This window comes from Lepus europaeus, chromosome 14 (genome assembly GCF_033115175.1).
Source record: "Lepus europaeus isolate LE1 chromosome 14, mLepTim1.pri, whole genome shotgun sequence".
Taxonomy (NCBI): Eukaryota; Metazoa; Chordata; class Mammalia; order Lagomorpha; family Leporidae; genus Lepus; species Lepus europaeus.
In genome coordinates, this window is record NC_084840.1 from 57898347 (window position 1) to 57918114 (window position 19768).

General features: G+C 38.8%; 1 protein-coding gene across 1 annotated transcript; it reads right to left on the minus strand.

Moving 5' to 3' along the window:
- Positions 1 to 2245: 2245 nt before the first annotated feature.
- Positions 2246 to 11760, minus strand: LOC133773441 (protein-arginine deiminase type-6-like). The gene is given in 6 exon segments (XM_062210787.1): positions 2246 to 2337; positions 2340 to 2522; positions 2525 to 3609; positions 3611 to 3929; positions 4622 to 4780; positions 11685 to 11760. Coding segments are annotated over 6 exon segments (1914 nt in total).
- Positions 11761 to 19768: the final 8008 nt, after the last annotated feature.

Consider the following 19768-nt stretch of genomic DNA (forward strand, 5'->3'; position numbering starts at 1 on the left):
TTTTTATGAGTTTATGATGGAAATAAACTTCACATAGTAAGCTGAGGTCTTTGATTTACCTGATTTTAGGTGCATCTAAGGTTATCAGCAAAGAAACCTGGGATTTGAGCTAAAGAACTTATAGGTGGGCATCAAACGGATACCAGTTGCTCTGGCTGTCAGTGAAGTCCTGGAGATTGTCCCATGGCCAGACCACAGTCCAGGACACAAATTATGCTTCAGCTAAATATTTCTTTTGGTTTCTCGGCTGCTGACATCTGAGCAACTTCCTTTAGGTTTTTGACTTCAAAGTGTAGAGTGGCAAGAAGCGATATAGAAAAACTGCCAAAATTGAAGAGGAGGCAGGAGAGGGAAAATAGTGAGTGTTCTTTCTCAAAATGTAATATGTGAAATCCCTGCAGGTAACAGATACTGTGCTAGGAAGTCCACAAAGTCAGGGCATGAAAGAGAAAACTTTCTGAGACATTTGTGATTTTCAAAGATTCAAACTTATCCTATATTTCTTGTCTGCAAGACTCAGGCAATAGAGAATCTTTTTTAGTGCAACAAATGCTGGCAAAAACCCGTACTTTTAAATATCAGTGAGCTTGGTGCTTTTAGCGTTATCGTAACTTCTAACAGAACAAGATGACTGCTGAGCAAAGATGTTTGTGTACAACAGTACTACAGAAGACCACTTCTCTAATAGCTAGCAAATACACATTTCTCTTCATTGCACGCTCTCCCCTTCTCTCCCCTTCTTGCTTCTCTCTCTGTCTCTGTCTCCAACCCTGCATTTTTTATGTGTTACTAACAGCACCAAAACAAGGAAATATAAATAGCTTTTATGCTTAAAAAATTCAAGAAAAGGGGCAGGCAGTTCTGGAATCATAAATAATATCAACAGATATGGAGAAGAACAAACAGAATTTTCTTACTACATCCCAGCCTTAAGATAAATAAAACCATGTCCCAAATGTTGTTTCATAAAACACTGAGCTAATCACCATAATAAATGATATAAGGTATTTTTTTACTTTATTTGTAGTAATGTACAAAAATTAGTAACATCAGTACTCACTTCATTTACTACTAATTGACTTAACATCAGAACAAAGATTAAAGCAATTTTCTACATTTATGTTTTAATGAAGGAAGATAAGCATTATCTCAACAGGTACAAAGTGAAGTAAAATTAATTCCATTTATGATTAAAAACTCTTGGCAAACTTTTGATAGGTGATAATAAACACCCTCATATCAATAATAATAATAAGCATCTTCAAAAACCTACTGGAAACATACTTACTGGTGAAATGCTGTCATCATTACCTTTACCATCAGAATAAGATATTCCCCATTATCCATTTTTTCTATATTTTAATATAGTCAGTTCTGAAAATAAGAAAAGTAATAAAATGTATGATCATTGGAAAGGAAGTACAGAGATGACTGTTGATAATATGATTGGGTACATCAAGACATCTCAAATTGAATTTAAATATACCAGCTATTTATTGTTAGAAAATGCCATTGTATGACATTACAATTTATAAGCCCCTAAATCAACCAGAGATACCTGGGATAACCTGTAAAACACTGTGCAAAAAATTTATTGAAAAAAATTAAACCCTTGAAAATATATTTGTGATATGTTTTGATGCCAGTTCCCATCAAATACTCCCTAAATGCAAAGGCCTTTTTAAGACGGTTTGAATAGCTGATTTTAAAATATAAAAATGAAGATCAAGGGTACCCAAAATAATTTGACCAAATAAGATAAGGAAAATCTCCTTACAAAATATCAAGATTAATAAGCCTAGGGTATTTAAGAATTGTGCAATTGGGACAAGTATTGATAAACTGATAAAAAAAAGAATTACAGATTTCAGAAATATTACATTTTCAAATATGTTCCTCATTGGACAGATCTGACTAGGGATTGCAGATAGATGAAAATGAGTTTATTCATGAATGCTTCTGAGGTAAGATAATATTAGGGTAAAGTAATGAGTTTCCACATCATATTTAACACAAAATCAATTTCCAATTTTTTTTTTTTTTTTTTGCATTGGGAAGTGCGAGCTTTATTTGCTCTTTGGTGAACACTTGGGTGAGGGACAGCTTGTCCCACCCCCTCCCTGTGCCCCCAAGTGGTGAAGCCGGTGGCGTTTGGTATATGGCTGCACCCGAGGGGGGCGGGGTAAGCAAGGCACAGAAGGGGCCCTGGAACCAGGCGGTGTGGGGAGGCGGGCGCCCGGCCACTCTAGGGCGTCATGTTCCACCACTTGAAGGCGAAGGGCACGCGGCGGATATTGGCGCAGGCGCAGAAGTCGCCCACCTGGGTCAGGTAGCAAAGTCGTCGATGAAGCTGCACTTGAAGCCCAGGGGCTCCAGCAGGCGGCACAGCTCCTGCTCCAGGCAGCATCTGCACTTGATCTGCGGCCCAAAAGGCTTGGGGACCCCCAGGTTCTTGTCCATCACAATCATCTGCAGCAGGTCGGGGAAGTACGGCCTTGCCAGGGGCTTCCGGCTCTGCTGCTCGACGGCACGTTGCTCAGCTGCTCCAGGCAGAAGAGCTGAGGGACCTCGACGATGTCTTCTTCCGCCAGGCCCAGCTCCGACTTCAGGATGGTGCGGTTCAGGCGGAGGCACTTCTCCACGTAGTCGTTCTGCTTCCTCAGGCTCTCGTCGGCGAGCAGCTGATTGATGGTGCGGGCCTCCCTTACGTTAGAGAGGAGCTGTTCCCCTCTGACGCCCTCAAACACCACTGCATCCCCGTAGCCTTCCTTCTGCTTCTCCTGGAAGAGGTTGTAGCAGGAGCTGGAGCTGGCCAGGAGCAGCAGGAAGCCCTTCTTGCGCCCGCTCTTGTCGTCCGTGGGGACGAAGCACATGAACTCGTCCACGTGGCCCGACATCAGCCAGTCGGAGAAGAGTTCCACTGGCGCCTGGACTTGCTGGGCGTAGAGGAAGTCCCGGAGGCTCTTGCTCATGGCCTGGCCCTCCACGCTGGGGTAGAAGCTGCTGCCAATGAGGACCCTGCCAAGGGGGTACTCCTTCTTCTGCACCTTGACAGGCGGGGACACCATCAGGTTCCCAATGGAATCCATGCTGGCCACCCTGTGGTCCTCGGTGTGCTGGATCACGTAGCCAACGCCAGGGCTCAGCGAGTATTTCATGGGGAAGTCTTCCAGCTTGGCGGCCCTGGGGGTGTCGAGGATCAAGGAAACGGTCTTATGCGGAGCCTGGGTGTAGCAGAAGGCCATCTCGTCCTGGAGCCACCTGTCCAGGCGGTTTGGGTCCTCATAGACAGAGGCCAGCTGGCTGTTGCTCTTCTCGCTCAGCTCGGTCACCATGTTCACAAAACCCTGGAGCTGCAGCTCTCTGCACAGGTGCACCTCGAGGGGCATCTGGGTGCTGGGGATGAAGATGCAAGGAGCTACGCGGAACACGACCGTGTCCTTGTACACCGGGGTCTCTGGAATCGACGGGTCTTCAGACTCCTCCACCAAGGAGGCCGAGTAGGAAATGAGGCCCGAGAAGCTGGCAGACAGGAACTCTGTAGCTTCAAGGTAGAAGGTCTCCTTCAAGGGGTTCTCAATGGAGGAGAAGGTGTAGGAGTGCTGACCAGAGCTCGAAGGCACTGGACCCGTCTTTGTGGAGCCAGTAGACCCGCGCCTTCTCCGCCTCCTCCCTGGAGGTGTGGAGGACCAGCCGGTATTTCTTCAGGATGCAGCTGAGGCCTTGGAGGTTCAGGATCATCCGGGACAGGTTCTTTATTTCGTCGGAAAGGAACACCTTGTTAGTCTCCTTATCGATCAGCTGACCATCGTCGGCCGGGCCAGCGTTCACGAGCAGGATGGGGCCCTGACCGTTGGGACCCCAGACCCACTTTTCCTTCTCCTGCTTCTCGGTTGGCACCAGTATGGTACAGTGGATTAAGCTGCTACCTGCACACCAGATTTCCTATTAAAGAAGCGATTCGAGTCCCAGCTGCTCCACTTCCAGTCAAGCTCCCTGTTAATATGCCTGTGAAGGCAGCAAATGACTCAAGTGCTTGGACCCCTGACACTCACGTGGGAGACCTAGACAGAGTTCCTGGCTCCAGGCTTCAGCCTAGTCTCGCACTGAACACTGCACCATCTGGGGTGGTCAGGAATACAGCAGATTCCCCCTCTCCCTCTGTGTCACTCTGCCGTTGAAATAAAAAATAAATTTGTAAAAAAAAAAAATTAAAAACCCTATAACAAGGATAGATAATTCATTCACTAATGAGCTTTTTATGAAGTAAAAACCTATAAAAAAGATGGATTGATGAAGTTTTTTACTCCTTGTGTGACAATTAAAGTGTTAACATACAGTGTGACCTTCCATGCTTTGACTTAATTCAAATGAAAACATGTTGGACTAGTCTTCATTAGACTGCATCCTTTGCCTTTTTAATCCTCTGCGTATTTATTCCTGATTTCTCTTTTGTTTTATTTCCAATTAGAGTCACTTGCATTGCTTAATACAAGTACAACTGAGGTTAAATTTATGAGTTTAATTAGCTTAGCAGAACTAAAGAAGAAATCTCTAAGTCAAGAAGATATTGTTCCTTTGCCACTCCTGCCCAAGTCATGGTTGTGAAATCTTAGCTTACACAGATAATGGCTGTCTGAGTATTTGCTGGACTCGGTTGCCCGGGGCTGTGTTCCATATCCACTGCTTTGACTCCTGGACATCACTTCCCAAGGCTTGGGCACGTTTGGCTTCTGTCTTGTTGTCTTCTCCAACTTTTCTCCTCCAACTCTAAATTCACCTGTATAAAACAAGCTGTAGCCGCTTAGACATTTTATTCTTTTCATATAATTTGGTGATTGTTTACAGTGAATTATTGACTTAAGAGAAAATCATAAATTGTCATGCATTATAGATTCTCTTAAAGGGCCTCTGTTGGTTTCAAAATGAATACTGAACAATTACAAGTAACTGCTGTACATTGATTACTTACTGTTTTATTGTTACTTTTTCCAGTAGTAATTTCTACTAATTTATACACATTGTATACAAAAGAACCAAAAATAATGCTGTCTTCATAAAATGAGATCTTATCATGCAGCCCCAGTTCTGTGCCTCAGAAAATTTCCCAGGCCAAAGTTCATAATACAGAGATCAACCATAACTTACCTTCATTTCACACCTCTTTCTGGGTGCTTGGCTTCACAGGATTGATACAGGATTGATTTTTTTTTTTTTTTTTTTTGGACAGGCAGAGTTAGATAGATAGAGAGAGAGAGAGACAGAGAGAAAGGTCTTTCTTCCGTTGGTTCACCCCCCAAATGGCCGCTACAGTCGGCGCGCTGCGCTGATCCGAAGCCAGCAGCCAGGTGCTTCTCCTGGTCTCCCATGCGGGTGCAGGGCCCTAGCACTTGGGCCATCCTCCACTGCACTCCCTGGCCACAACAGAGAGCTGGACTGGAAGAGGAGCAACCGGGACAGAATCCGGCACCCCAACCGGGACTAGAACCTGGTGTGCCGGTGCCGCAGGCAGAGGATTAGCCTAGTGAGCAGCGGCGCCAGCTGATACAGGATTGATTGTTAAAAACCTTATGATAGCAATGTGAACACATTTTAAAAATCCCATTTGAGATGAATTCTATACTGGTTAGCTTCTCAAAACATTATAACAAGGAAAGAATCCCGCAGAGTTATATGAAAAAAGAATCTTCTGGTGATCCCACCAGCAGTAGTGGATCAGCCCACCCAGAGATATTGCGTGACTCATGTAAAAGTAAACAGCAAAGAACCTCCAATATGCTTTTCTGTGCTTCATCTTATGAAAACTAGGACTTTTAAATTCACTGAATTTATTAACTATCCCAGAATAGTTGTATGGAATACCAATCCCCTCATATCATGTCTGCCCATTCCCATCTTACTCAAGATATAATATTAGGAAAGTACTCCCTAAATTTAACATTTTAACGGGCTGGATTCATGAATGTAAAAATGTCTAATTCTGATGTGGTCTTGGAATAAGGGCTGGTATCTTCTGAGAAGCCAGGAAAAAATGGCTTTGTTTCATCATATGTTCTTTATATATAAAATACCATCATAAACTGAAATGCTTTATTTTTAAGTACTTATTTGAGAGAGAGGGAGAGAGGGAGGGAGAAAGGAAGAGAGGGGGAGAAAGAGCGAGAATGAATGAATACTTCTACCCACTGGTTCACTTCTTAAGTGAACACAACAGGCAGCGCTCGGCAAAGGGTAAACAACAAATCAAAAACTGCATCTGTCTGGGTCACCCACATGGTGCAGAGACTCGACTACTTGGACCATTACCATTTGTCTCTCAGAAGCATTAGCAGGAAGCTGGACCTCAGGCATAGAGTAGCCAGGGCCTAGAACCAGCACTCTGACCTAGGATGCAGACATCCCCAAGGTAGCTCAATGTGCTGTGCCAAAACCCCTGCTACTGACAGAAGTTTCAGCAATGACATTTTTATGAAAAATAATATCATAAATTTAAGGAAGTTTTCACAATGAAATTCTTAATTTTTCTCAGTTATGATCAAGTTCTATTTTTGCTTGGTTTGGTTTTAATTTTATCACTGCAGAAGGGGGAGACTGTTTCTAAATGGGAGCTATGTTGAGGAGGGGTCCAGGGCATTCTGTGGGATAGAAGATGTGCCCTCTCATCTGGGTATGGTCTGTTCTCACTCCCTGCTTCACATCTTTACAGCCATGTCTCTAGCCAACCTTTGTGTAGCCAAATCATGCTATAAACATGAATTCTAGCTAAGGAAAAGAGGAGAGGAAAATAACCATTTTTATAAATGGAGAACAAAGGAGGAGCAAAGGGAATTGCAATGCTTTAAAACTGAATTAGTATCACAAAAGTGTAAACTCTCTAAAAGAAGTCAAAGTCAAAGAGTTTTACATAAAAATAAAAATCTAAGTATGTCAGCACAAATCAGGAAGAATATATTTTTAAATAAAAAGCTAAAATAATTATTTAAAATAGAAACAGTGGCAAGGATTTGATGTAGCTGTGAAACAACATGGGACTCCATTACTCTATATTTGAGTGCCTAGGTATGAGTCCAGGCTCCACTCCAGATTCCAGTTCCTTCATAATTTATACCCTAGGAAGCCCATGTGATAGCTCAAGTGGTTGAGTCCCAGGTACTCACACTGGGGGATGAGATTTAATGTAATTTATGTGGGCCTTCAGATCATGGTTGCTGTCCAACATTCCAGCAATGCTTCTGGGTATGCTGATTTTTTTCAGTTCTCTGAAGAAACTTTCTTGCCTCAGAGACCTTAAGGATGTTGTACAGTCTTCCCTCTATGGGAAACATTTCCCTTACCTCCCTCTTCACCTAACCTGTCATTTTTCATATGCTGAACCTAGCATAATATTGGGAGTCACAGTCACAGGTCCCCAGAAACAGATCCATCATCCCTGGAAGAAGGAACCCTGCCTGCATTAGCATCACCTCAGGCCTGTCACTCCCTTAGACCGCAGGTGCTCTGTTTGCTCTTAAAAGGACAAGGGTCTCTTTCCAGTGCTTTCTCGTGTAAAGGCTATGGTCTGTTCCAGAGCACTCTGCACCACAACATAAGCAATCAGAGGGAGCACTCTGTTGCTCAGTATCCCAGGACCCATCAACTGAATCAGCAGCATGCACTCTAGGACCTGTGAGGAACTAGAGACTTTAGTTTTCAGAAATATGACAAACTGGATATTCTATAGTTTCTGGCAACTATAATACAATTCAATTCTGAGAAATTAAAACAAATACATTTTCACTGCATTTCCATGAGAAAAATGCAAGAGAATAATTTGCAATGTTCCCCATACAGCACACATACACACCCCAAACAGCTATGCATATTCTCATTTTTTCTCTCTCTTTCTGTCTCTGTCTCTCTCTCTCTCACACATTATATTTGGCATTTATCTGGTCATAATTAATCTTATTAGTTCAAACCAACATTTGACTTTCTTGATGCCCTCAATTATATCTTGATATTCTATGTCACATATCACTTCTCAGCCTTTTGGCTAAGATCAAGTGATATTCTATGTCATAAACATGTGTGCTTATTTTTATCTCCTCCTCTATTCTGCATTGTTAAGTTTGGGTGGGTTACTCTTTTGCTATTGTCTAAAATTAGACATTTACTCTTTAATCATCCTCCTCCTTTATATAATAGTAAATTAGATTGTTATTTTAAAATATTCATTTTTATCCCTATAACTTTGTGGCAGACAAATGCACTCCTAACTTCCTGATTTTCAGCTCACTTCTTGACTTATGTAGATCAAAGGGTTACAAGTGGAGATTTGAGATGGGTTTTCTTGGATGGACTTGTTCTCTCGTACTTTCAACCTTTGTATTAGATACCATCTTTGGATGGCTACCATCTCTTCATGATCCAGAATAAGTAATCATGACACTGATCTACTCAAGGTGACTTGCAGCCCAGCTACATGAAACAGTAGAGCCACCCCCAGAAAACCTGAAGTCCCAGAAATGGAGCATTTAAGTGTTTATCATTTTGAGGGAATGAGATTTATGTAGGCTACTGTCTCAAATTCTGACTCATATTTGTCTGCAGCATAAGAATGAAATTCAAATACTTCCTTAAATCGTTCTGCTAACAATATCCAAGGTGTTTTATTACTCTTAATTCATTGTCAGCACATAAGTAATTTTTAAGCCCTATGTGGCTAGTATGTTATACAAATCTGTAGAATAAGAAGAGCTAACTAACATAATAAGGAAACTAGCCCTTAAGTCATGGGACAAGTATGAATAATTTAGTGCTATTTGGACATGTATTCAATACTAAATGATTGAACAGTAAATGAATGGACAATGTTGAAATGATTGTTCAGTCAAGGAGGTCTTTTATTTCATGATTAGGAAATATTTCAGCCTTCTTACATATTTTTAACGTATTTTTAAAGAGATTATGATAAGAAGAAAGACAGATGTGTGCAGAGAGAAAGACACAAAGAGAAAGTGAGCTCCCATTCACTGGTCTACTCTTCAAATACCTACAATGGCAAGAGTTGGGCCAGGTCAAAACTGGGAACATGGAAATAAATCCAGCTCTTTCACATGGGTGTCAGGGACTTGGTGACTTGAGTCCTCATCTGCTGCTTCCCAAGGTCTGCATCAGCCGGAAGCTGGAATCAGGAATGGAACCAGGACTTGAACGCAGGTACTCTCATGTGAGATGCAGACATCTTAACCTCCAGGTGAAATGCCTGACAGAGTTTTCTACTTTTGCTCATCTTAAAGCTATAAAATATCAACAGTGATGTATATTATTCCAAACAATCCACTAGAAAATTCCATCTCATATCATCTGCATTTCTTAATGTCCAAACGCCACTGACCCTCTGAGAGGTGACTACATGGAAGGAAGCCAGTCCCTTAGGTGGTTGTGCTAGTTCAGGCATCTTTTTCCAATCAACTAGCAAGAGCCCAATGTCAAGAAAAACCTCTTCTTTAATTTAAAATTTGTTTAGATGAAAATTCTTTATTGAATGATTTAAAATACAAAATATGATTTTTTTTCTTTTTCTTTCTTTTTTTTTCTTTGACAGGCAAAGTGGACAGTGAGACAGAGAGACAGAGAGAGAGGTCTTCTTTTTTTTATTAAACTTTTATTTAATGAATATAAATTTCCAAAGTACAGCTTATGGGTTACAATGGCTTCCCCTTCCCAAAACTTCCCTCCCACCCGCAACCCTCCCCTTTCCCATTCCCTCTCCCCTTCCAATCACATCATGATTCATTTTCAATTCTCTTTATATACAGAAGATCAGTTTAGTATATATTAAGTAATGATTTCATCAGTTTGCCCTCATATAGCAACACAAAGTGAAAAAAAATTCTGTTGGAGTACTAGTTATAGCATTAAATAAGAGTGTACAGCACATTAAAGGCAGAGATCCTACATAATATTTTTTAAAAAATTAATTAATTTTCTATGCCTTTTCCAATTAACACCAGGTTTTTTTTTTTTTCATTTCCAATTCTCTTTATATACAGAAGATCGATTCAGTATATAATTAGTAAAGATCTCATCAGTTTGTACCCACGCAGAAACACAAAGTATAAAAATACTGTTTCAGTACTAGTTATAGCATCACTTCACATTGGACAACACATTAAGGACAGATCCCACATGGGATGTAAGTATACAGTGACTCCTGTTGCTGACTTAACAATTTGACACTCCTGTTCATGGCGTCAGTAATCTCCCTAGGCTCTAGTCATGAGTTGCCAGGGCTATGGTAGCCTTTAGAGTTCGCTGACTTTGATCTTATTCCGATAGGGTCATAGTCAAAGTGGAAGTTCTCTCCTCCCTTCAGAGAAAGGTACCTCCTTCTTTGATGGCCCCATTTTTTCCACTGGGATCTCACTCACAGAGATCTTTCATTTAGGTCTTCTTCTTTTTTTTTTTTTTTCTTTTCCATGGTTTCTTGGCTTTCCATGCCTACAATACTCTCATGGGCTCTTCAGCCAGATCCGAATGCCTTAAGGGCTGATTCTGAGGCCAGAGTGTTGTTTAGGATGTCTGCCATTCTATGAGTCTGCTGTGTAAGGTCTTCTTTTGATTTTGGTTCACCCTCTAATGGCCGCCGCGGCAGGTGTGCTGCGGCAGGTGTGCTGCGGCCGGCGTGCTGCGCTGATCTGAAGCCAGGAGTCAGGTGTTTCTTCCTAGTCTCCCATGCAGGTGTAGGGCCCAAGCACTTGGGCCATCCTCCTCTGCCCTCCTGGACCAGAGCAGAGAGCTGGACTGCAAGAGCGGCAACCGGGACAGAATCTGGCGCCCCGACCGGGACTGGAACCCAGGGTGCCGGCGCCGCAGGTGGAGGATTAGCCTATTGAGCTGCAGCCCTGGCTCAAAATATGCTTTTGAAGTCAGGTATTTCCATTTTTTCATGTAAATGAGGTCATCTGATTTATATAATAGTTTTATTTAGGGATGTTAACTAGAATCATGAAGATATTCTTTTATATGTGCCAAACAACTTAGATAATAATGGAAAAATATTGGGTCATAGAAAGCAAGTAATAAATTCTTATTTTTGCCAAGTATTTCTCCATGACTAGGAAAAATAATAAAAGTGCCCCACCTCTGTCTTACCCAAGAATAAAAAAAAAGCATACCCAAATCCTGCTTCTCTTTTTTAAAAAAAAAATTAGTCTTTAACACTTAATTTATACTTTTTTAAATGAGGCTTTCTCTATTTAAGAGAATAATATAAATAATAAAACCTATTTCAAATAGGTCTCTTACTACAATAAAGTGAAATATGTGGTAAACACAAAATGTAATCATTGGATTCATTATTACTATAAACATTCACATAGGAGGCATTTGGGTAGCAGTTTGCATTTAATTAACCAGTTTCAATTGTTCTTTGTATTGTCATTTAATTATATTCTTTCATAATGGTTATAAAAGTAAATTTCATTGTTCTGAATTCTCTATATTTGTAGCTGGTAGGTTGATTATTTCATTGGTGGAAAGAGCCATTAGAAAAGTTTTTTTTTTTTTTTTTTTTTTTTTTTTTTTTTTTTTTTTATGACCTATCACCTCCACTTCCCTTTTCTCCCAGGAGAATATTACACCTGTTGGAGGGAGAAAACATATCGTGATGATAATAGGCACTGTTGTAGGCTGCGGTTTACATGGTACTAGCAACCTTGCCATGAGCACACGTAAGCATGAACTTATGTGTTGTTCCTCAGGGTCGCAGAACGCCATCTCTAGACAGTGCTACATTTCTTTACTGCCCCAACACTCTAGACCAATGAGTGGTCTTGTGAGAAAGTAAGCATTTTAGGTGAAGTCAAACTAGTAGGGCATAAGCTCTAGTTTGCATGTCTGCCATGAAAATCTACCAGTGGATATGCTTACTACCTGAGTCTGCTTGGTGTTGACATCTCTGACTATAACAAAATTAAATGAAAAATGTAAAACTTAGAAAAAAATGAGATGGGAATTGGCAGTTGGAACACATTGACCTTCATTATTCCACGTGTATTAAAGTTGAGTGGAATTTCTTACATCACAGAATAATTCTTATAAGAAAAATTATTCCTACCACAGTATAAGAAGCCCTACCTTATTACCAGTGTGCCTCAGAAAGTTAATGAAAATGTATTTAAAAGGTAAATTTATTATGGTTCAAATTTTTTTTAAAAATCATGCACTTTTTTCATAATACAAATTTTCTTTTTTTATTTTTTTGACAGGCAGAGTTAGAGAGAGAGAGACAGAGAGAAAGGTCTTCCTTCCGTTGGTTCACCCCCCAGATGGACGCTACAGCCAGTGCTGCGCTGATCCGAAGCCAGGAGCAAGGTGCTTCTTCCTGGTTTCTGATGCAGATGCAGGGGCCCAAGCACTTGGGCCATCCTCCACTGCCTTCCTGGGCCACAGCAGAGAGCTGGACTGGAAGAGGAGAAACCAGGACAGGACCGACGCCCCAACCGGGACTAGATCCTTGAGTGCCGGTGCCCCAGGTGGAGGATTAGCCTAGTGAGCCGAAGCACCAGACAAATTTTCTTTTTTTTTTTAACTTTTATTTAATAAATATAAATTTCCAAGGTACTGCTTTTGGATTACAGTGGCTTTTTCCCCCATAACCTCCCTCCCTCCTGAAACCATCCCATCTCCTGCTCCCTCTACCATACCATTCACATCAAGATTCATTTTTGGCTGGCATCGCAGCTCAATAGGCTAATCCTCCACCTGCTGCGCCTGCACACGGGGTTCTAGTCCCAGTTGGGGCGCTGAATTCTGTCCCGGTTGCTCCTCTTCCAGTCTGGCTCTCTGCTGTGGCCTGGGAGTGCAGTGAAGGATGGCCCAAGTGCTTGGGCCCTGCACCCGCATGGGAGACCAGGAGAAGCACTTGGCTTCTAGCTTTGGATCAGCACAGTGTGCCGGCTGCAGCACGCTGGCCACAGCAGCCATTGGGGGGTGAACCGAAGGAAAAGGAAGACCTTTCTCTCTGTCTCTCTCTCTCACTGTCCACTCTGCCTGTCAAAAAAAATTCATTTTCAATTATCTTTATATACAGAAGATCAGTTTAGTATATACTAAGTAAAGATTTCAACAGTTTGCACCCATACTGAAAACAAAATTACTGTTTGAGTACTAGTTATACTGTTAATTCACATAGTACAACACATTAAGGACAGAGATCCTACATGGGGAGTATGTGCACAGTGACTCCTGTTGTTGATTTAACAATTGACACTCTTGTTTATGGTGTCAGTAATCACCGGAGGCTCTTGTCATGAGTTTCCAAGGCTATGGAAGCCTTTTGAGTTCCCTGACTCTGATCTTATTTAGATAAAGTCATAGTCAAAGTGGAAGTTCCCTCCTCCCTTCAGAGAAAGGTACCTCCTTATTTGATGGTCCCTTCTTCCTTCTTTCCACTGGGATCTCAGTCACAGAGATCTTTCATTTAGGGTTTTTTTTTTTTTTTTTTTTTTTTTTTTTTTTTTTTGCCAGAGTGTCTTGGCTTTCCATGCCTGAAATACTCTCATGGGCTTTTTAGCCAGATCCAAATTCCTTAATGGCTGCTTCTGAGGCCAGAGTGCTGTTTAGGAATCTGCCATTCTATGAGTCTGCTGTGCATAATACAAATTTTCCATGAACTTCTTGAAAACATTTCACATATAACATTTGGTGAAAGTTTTTTTTTTTAATTTTTATTAATGTAAAGAGAAAAGATTTTATGCTTCCCTTAGATATAGTTCCAAGAGAATAACCACACTTCCCTCACTCCCCTGCTCAGCCTAATCCTGCTACATCCACCCTCTCTCTTCATCTGTTTTTGCAAAGCCATAATTTAATCCACTCTATTTTCATAGGTTTAATTCACCACAAATCATAATATTCAAAAAGCAAAATATAGGAAGACCATAGTTACATAGGAGTATTAATAAGGACTCAAAAATGACAATAATATCCCGAAATGACCTTTTCATTCCTATACATTTTTCAGTGTTTTATGTCAACTGCCACATATCACAGAAAACATGATATTTGTCTTTTTGAGACTGGATTATTTCTCTAAACATAATGGTTTCCAGTTGCATCCATTTTGTTGCAAAACACAGGACTTCAATCTTTTTACAGCTGAGTAGTATTTCATAGCGTATATATACCAGATTTATTTTTCCAGTCATCAATTGATGGACATCTAGGTTGATTCCATATCTTAGCTATTGTGCATTGAACTGTAATAAACAAGGGGGTACAAATAACTCTAATATGCTGCTTTCATTTTATTTGAGTAAATTCCCAGGAGTGTGATGACTGGGCATATGGTAGATCCATTTTCAGATCTCTGAGGAATCTCTATAATGTCTTCTATATTGGTTGTACTAGCTTACATGCCACTAGCATTGGATTTAGGGTATCTTTTTCCCCACATCCTTGCCAGCATTTATTGGTTTTTCATTTTTAGATGCTAGCCACTGTAACTAGGGTGAGGTGATACTTCATTGTGGTTTTCATTTGCATTACCCTGATCGCCAGTGATCCTGAGCATTTTTTCATGTGTCTGTTGGCAATTTGTATTTCATCCTTGTAAAACTGCGTGTTCATGTCCTTTGCCCAATTCTTAACTGTATTATTTATTTTGTTATTGTTGAGTTTCTTCAGCTCTTCATACTTCCTGGATCTTAATCTTTTATCAGATGCATAGCTTGCAAATATTTTCTCCCATTCTGTCTGTTGCCTCTACTCTTCGTTAATTGTTCCCTTTGCACTGCAGAAGTTTCTTAGCTTGGTGTATTCCAATTTCTGTTTTTGTTTTTATTGCTTGCACTTCTGGAGTCTTATCCAAGAAGTGTTTGTCTATCCTAATGTCACTCAGAGCTTCTCTGATGTTTTCCAGTAGTTAATTTGATGTTATTGTAGACTTAGTTCCTTGATCCATTTTGGTTGATTTTTGTATAGAGTGTAAGGTAGGGGTTGTGTTTCATACTTCTGCATGCGAAGATTCAGTTTCCCATCACCATTTGATGAAGAGACTGTCATTTTTCCAGTGATTGATTTTAGCTTGTTTGTCAAAAATTAGTTGGTTGTAGTTGCAGAGATTAATTTTGGGGCTTGTACTCTGTTCCATTGGTCTACGTGTCTGATTTTGTGTCAGTACCAGAATATTTTGCCTACAATTGCTCTGTAAATATGTATTTACGTCTGGTATTGTGATGCCTCCATCCTTAATTTTGTTGTAGAAGGTTGCTTTAGCTATTTGGGGTCTCTGATGTTTCCATATGAATTTTAGCATCATTTTTTCCAGATCTGGGAAGAATGTCCATGGTTTTTTGATTGGGAACACACTGAATTTATAAATTGCTTTTGATAGCATGATATTTGATAGAATTATTCTTCCAAATCATGAACATGCAAGATTCTTCCATTTTTCATGTGTCATCTATTTCTTACTCTAATTTCTTGTAATTTTCATTGTAGACACAGTTCACATCCTTGATTAAATATATCCCAAGGTATTTAAGATTTTTTTTTGTATCTATTGTGAATGGGACTGATCTTACAAGTACTTTTGCAGCCATGGCATTGTCTGTGCATACAAAGGCTACTGATTTTTCTGTGTTAATTTTATATCATGCAACTTTACCGAACTCTGTTATGAGTTCCAATAGTCCCTTGGTGGAGTCTTTGGGTTCCCCTATACATAGAATTGTGTCAACTGTAAACAGGGGGTAATTTCAGTTTTTCCTTTCCAATTTGTATCCGTGTGATTTCTTTTTCTTACTTAATGGCTCTGGCTAAAACTTGCAGAACTATATTGAATAAAAATGGTGAAAGTGGCACCCTTTTGTTCCAGATCTTAGTGGAAATGCTTCCAACTTTTCCCTATTTAATATGATTCTGGCAATGGGTTTGTTACTTATTTCCTTGCTTGTGTTGATGAATGTTTCTTCTATACTCCATTTGCTTAGATTTTTAACATTTAAGTATTTTCTTACTTAAAAACTTAACAGACATAAAATTATGTATATTTATGGGGTGCTATGTAATTTTTTGTTACAATATGCATTGTTTAATATCCAGTCAGTGTAAATATATTCTTTCAAACATTTAATATATTTGATTTTGAAAGCTTCCAAAATGCTATCTTCTAGTTTTTTAAGAGAAATATATAATACATTAATTTTACCTAATTGTACCCTTTTGTACAATAGAGTCCAGAACTTCTTATACCTATGTAGCTGTAACCTAGGACCCATTAATCAACCTTCCCCCACCCTCATTCCTCACATTTCTCCCCAGCCTCTAGTAATAGCCATTTTATTTTTAACATCTGTGAGATTCTTAGTAGGTTTTTATCATGAAATTATGTTGGAGTTTATTAAATGCTTTCTCTGCATCTATTGAGATAATAATATGGTTTTTATACTTCAGTTTGTTAATGTGATGTATCACATTATATATGTGATACATATATATATTCATATATATGTATATATACATATACAAATCACATATATAATTACATATATTATATATTACATATATTAAATTGCATATATTATATATGTGATTTATATATGTTGAAACATACCTGCATCCTAGGTATAAATCTCACATGGTCCAGTGAATTATCTTTCTGATGTGTTGTTGGGTTTGATTAGCTACTGTTTTGTTGAGGATTTTTGCATCTTTGTTCATGAGAGATATTGTTCTGTAGTCCTCTTGGTTTTATCTTTTTCTGGTTTTTGGATTAGAGTGATGCTCTCCTTATAGAAGGAGTTTGGGAGGATTCCCTCCCTTTCAACTGTTTTGAAAAGTTTCAGAAGAACTGGAATTAATTCTTCTTAAAAAATTTGGGAAAATCCAGCAGTGAAGCAATTTTGTCCAGTGCTTTTCTCTATTGGAAGGGTCTTTATTACTAATTAAATCTCCATCTTGGTTATGGATCTAATTAGATTTTCTAGCTCTTACTGACTCCATTTGGTAAGATTGTGTGTGACTAAATGTCTATCCATTTCTTGGTAATTTTCCAATTTTTTGGAATATATTTGTAGTAATTCCAGATGATTATTTTTATTTCTGTGTTATCTATTGTTACTTCTCCTTTTTCATCTCTGATTTTATTGAGTTAGGTCTTATTCCTCCTTTTATTCATTGGTTGGGCCAATGGTATATCCATTTTGTTCATTTTTTTCCCAAAAAAACGCTCTTCATTTCATTAATTTTTTATATTGATTCTTGGTTTGAATTTTGTTTATTTTTTCCTAATTTTAATTATTTACTTCCTCCTACTGATTTTGGGGGGATGCTTTGTTGTTTTTCTTGGTCCTTGAGATGCATTGGTAGATCATTTATATGATACCTTTTCAATATCTTGATGTAGGCATTAATTGCTTTAAACTTCTCAGTTAACACTGCTTTTGCTTAACTTCCTGAGCTTTATTATGTTGTGTTGTCATCTTCATTGATTTCCAGGAATTTTTCTATTCCCTTTTGGTTTCTTTTATGACCCACTGTTCATTCAGGAGCATATGGTTCAGTCTATACATGTTTGCATATTTTCTATATTTTCTGTAAGTTTTTAGTTTCTAGTTTCATTCCATTTTTGTGAAAAAAATACATGATACGATTTTTATTTGCTGAAACTTGCTTCATGGCATAGTATATGGTCTATCATAGAGAAATTTCATGCATTGATGAAGAGTGTGTTCTTTATCTGTAGGCTGAATTGCTATGTATATATCAATTAGATTCATTGGTCCATAGCATAGATTAGCTTTGTTTTTCTTTATTGATTTCTTTATTGATTTATTGATTTAGTTGATCTGTCCATTGATGAAAGTGGGGTATTGAAGTTCTCCAATACTATTTTATTGGAGTCTATGTATCCCTTTAGATCCACTAACATTTGTTTTAAATAGCCAGGCACCTTGGCATTGAATGTATACACATTTACTATAAGTCACATCTTCCTGTTGAATTGATCCCTTAATCAGTACATAATGCCCTTCTTTGTCTCTTTTAACAGTTTCTATATTAAAGTCTATTTTATCTAATTTAGGTTGGCTACACCTGCTCATCTTGCTTTCCATTAACATGGAATAAATTTTTCCATTCTTTCACTTTTTAGTCTGTGTGTATTTTTGTTAGTGAGACATGTTTCTTGTAGGCAGCAAGTAAATGTGTCTTGTTTTTTAATCCATTCAGCCATTCTGTATCTCTTAATTGGAGAACTTAGGCAATTCATATTCAAGATTATTGCTGATAAGTAATGACTTGGTCATATTATCTTTTCATAAATATTACTATTGTTTGCTATAGATTTATACTTTCATTAAGAGATTTTCTTTCTACACATTCTGTCACAAAGATGATCATAATTCTCTTTTGCTGTGTGCATCATATTCTTAAGAATGATTTGTAATGCTGGACAAGAGACAAATTCTTTCAATGTCTGTTTGTTGTGAAATATCTTTGCTATATCTTCACCTATAAATGAGAGCTTTAATGGTCACAGTTTTCTGAGTTAACAGTTTTTTTTTTTTTTAATTTTAGAACTTGGACCATGTCTATCTATTCTCTTCTATCCTGTAGGGTTTCTGATGAGAAATCAGCTGTTAGTCTAATTGGAGATCATTGGAAAATAATCTGACTTTCTCTCATGCACATTTTAGAAACTTTTTTATCCCTTACTGTTGAAAGTTTGACTATAATGTGTCTTGATTAAGATCTTTTTTGATTATTTCTGTTAGGATTCCATGAGCCTTCTATACTTCGGTTTCCCTTTTCATTCAATTAGGGAAGTTTTCTGCAATTATTTTGCTAAACAGACATTGTAATCCATTCTCTGTTTCCATGCCTTCAGTAATTCCTATGACATGTATGGTCATTTGGTAGAATCCCATAAATCTCTAACACTATTTTCATTCACTTTTTCTAATTTTTTTCTTCTTTTTTAGCCTGAGATATTTTCAAAGATTTTTCTTCTGGCTTGAATATTCTTTCTTTTGCCTCACAATGTCTGTTACTGAGGTTTTTCCACTCTATTTCATATCTGACATATTGAATTCTTCATTTCTGATATTTCAGTTTGATTTCCCTTCAATACCTCAGCAAAATTTTCATCCATATCATGTATGGATTTCTTTATCTCATGAATTTGTTTATCTGTTTTTGATTAATCTTATCATTCTAATTCCTTTTCAAGCATTTCATCAGTCTTTTCATCTTTATACTCTAATATTGCAGTGTTGCTGCATTTCTTTTGGGGAATCTTATTGTCTTGCTTGTTCTTGTTTCTTGTATTTCTGTATTTATTTTTGGGCATTGGTGGAAATGCCTGTTTATTTTATCCTCTGAGAGCTTTTATCTTTATACTATGCCTCTGTGGCTTAATTGAGTGTCTGCTGCTTCAGTAGATACTCAGAGGCATGTGCTGCTTGAGACCAGGGAGCTCTGGTCAGTGTTCCAGGTTGGGGCAAGAATCCAGGATGACACCCAAATTGGGGATGGTAAATCTTCTCCATTTTCAGCAGGGGAGGGTATTGTCATGTCTTCTGGCTTAATCACAGCCTCACTTCTTCTCTTCCAAGGTGATCAATATGTGAAGTTAGTTTACAGTGGCTGCAACCTCCACACAGTATGTCCATGCCTGCAAAAAAGGATCTGTGTAGTCCTCAATGTGAGTATGGAACCCTCTTCAATGACCCACCCCAGGCAGTCAAGGAGCTGTGAGTCTCTGATGCCAGGAACCATGATT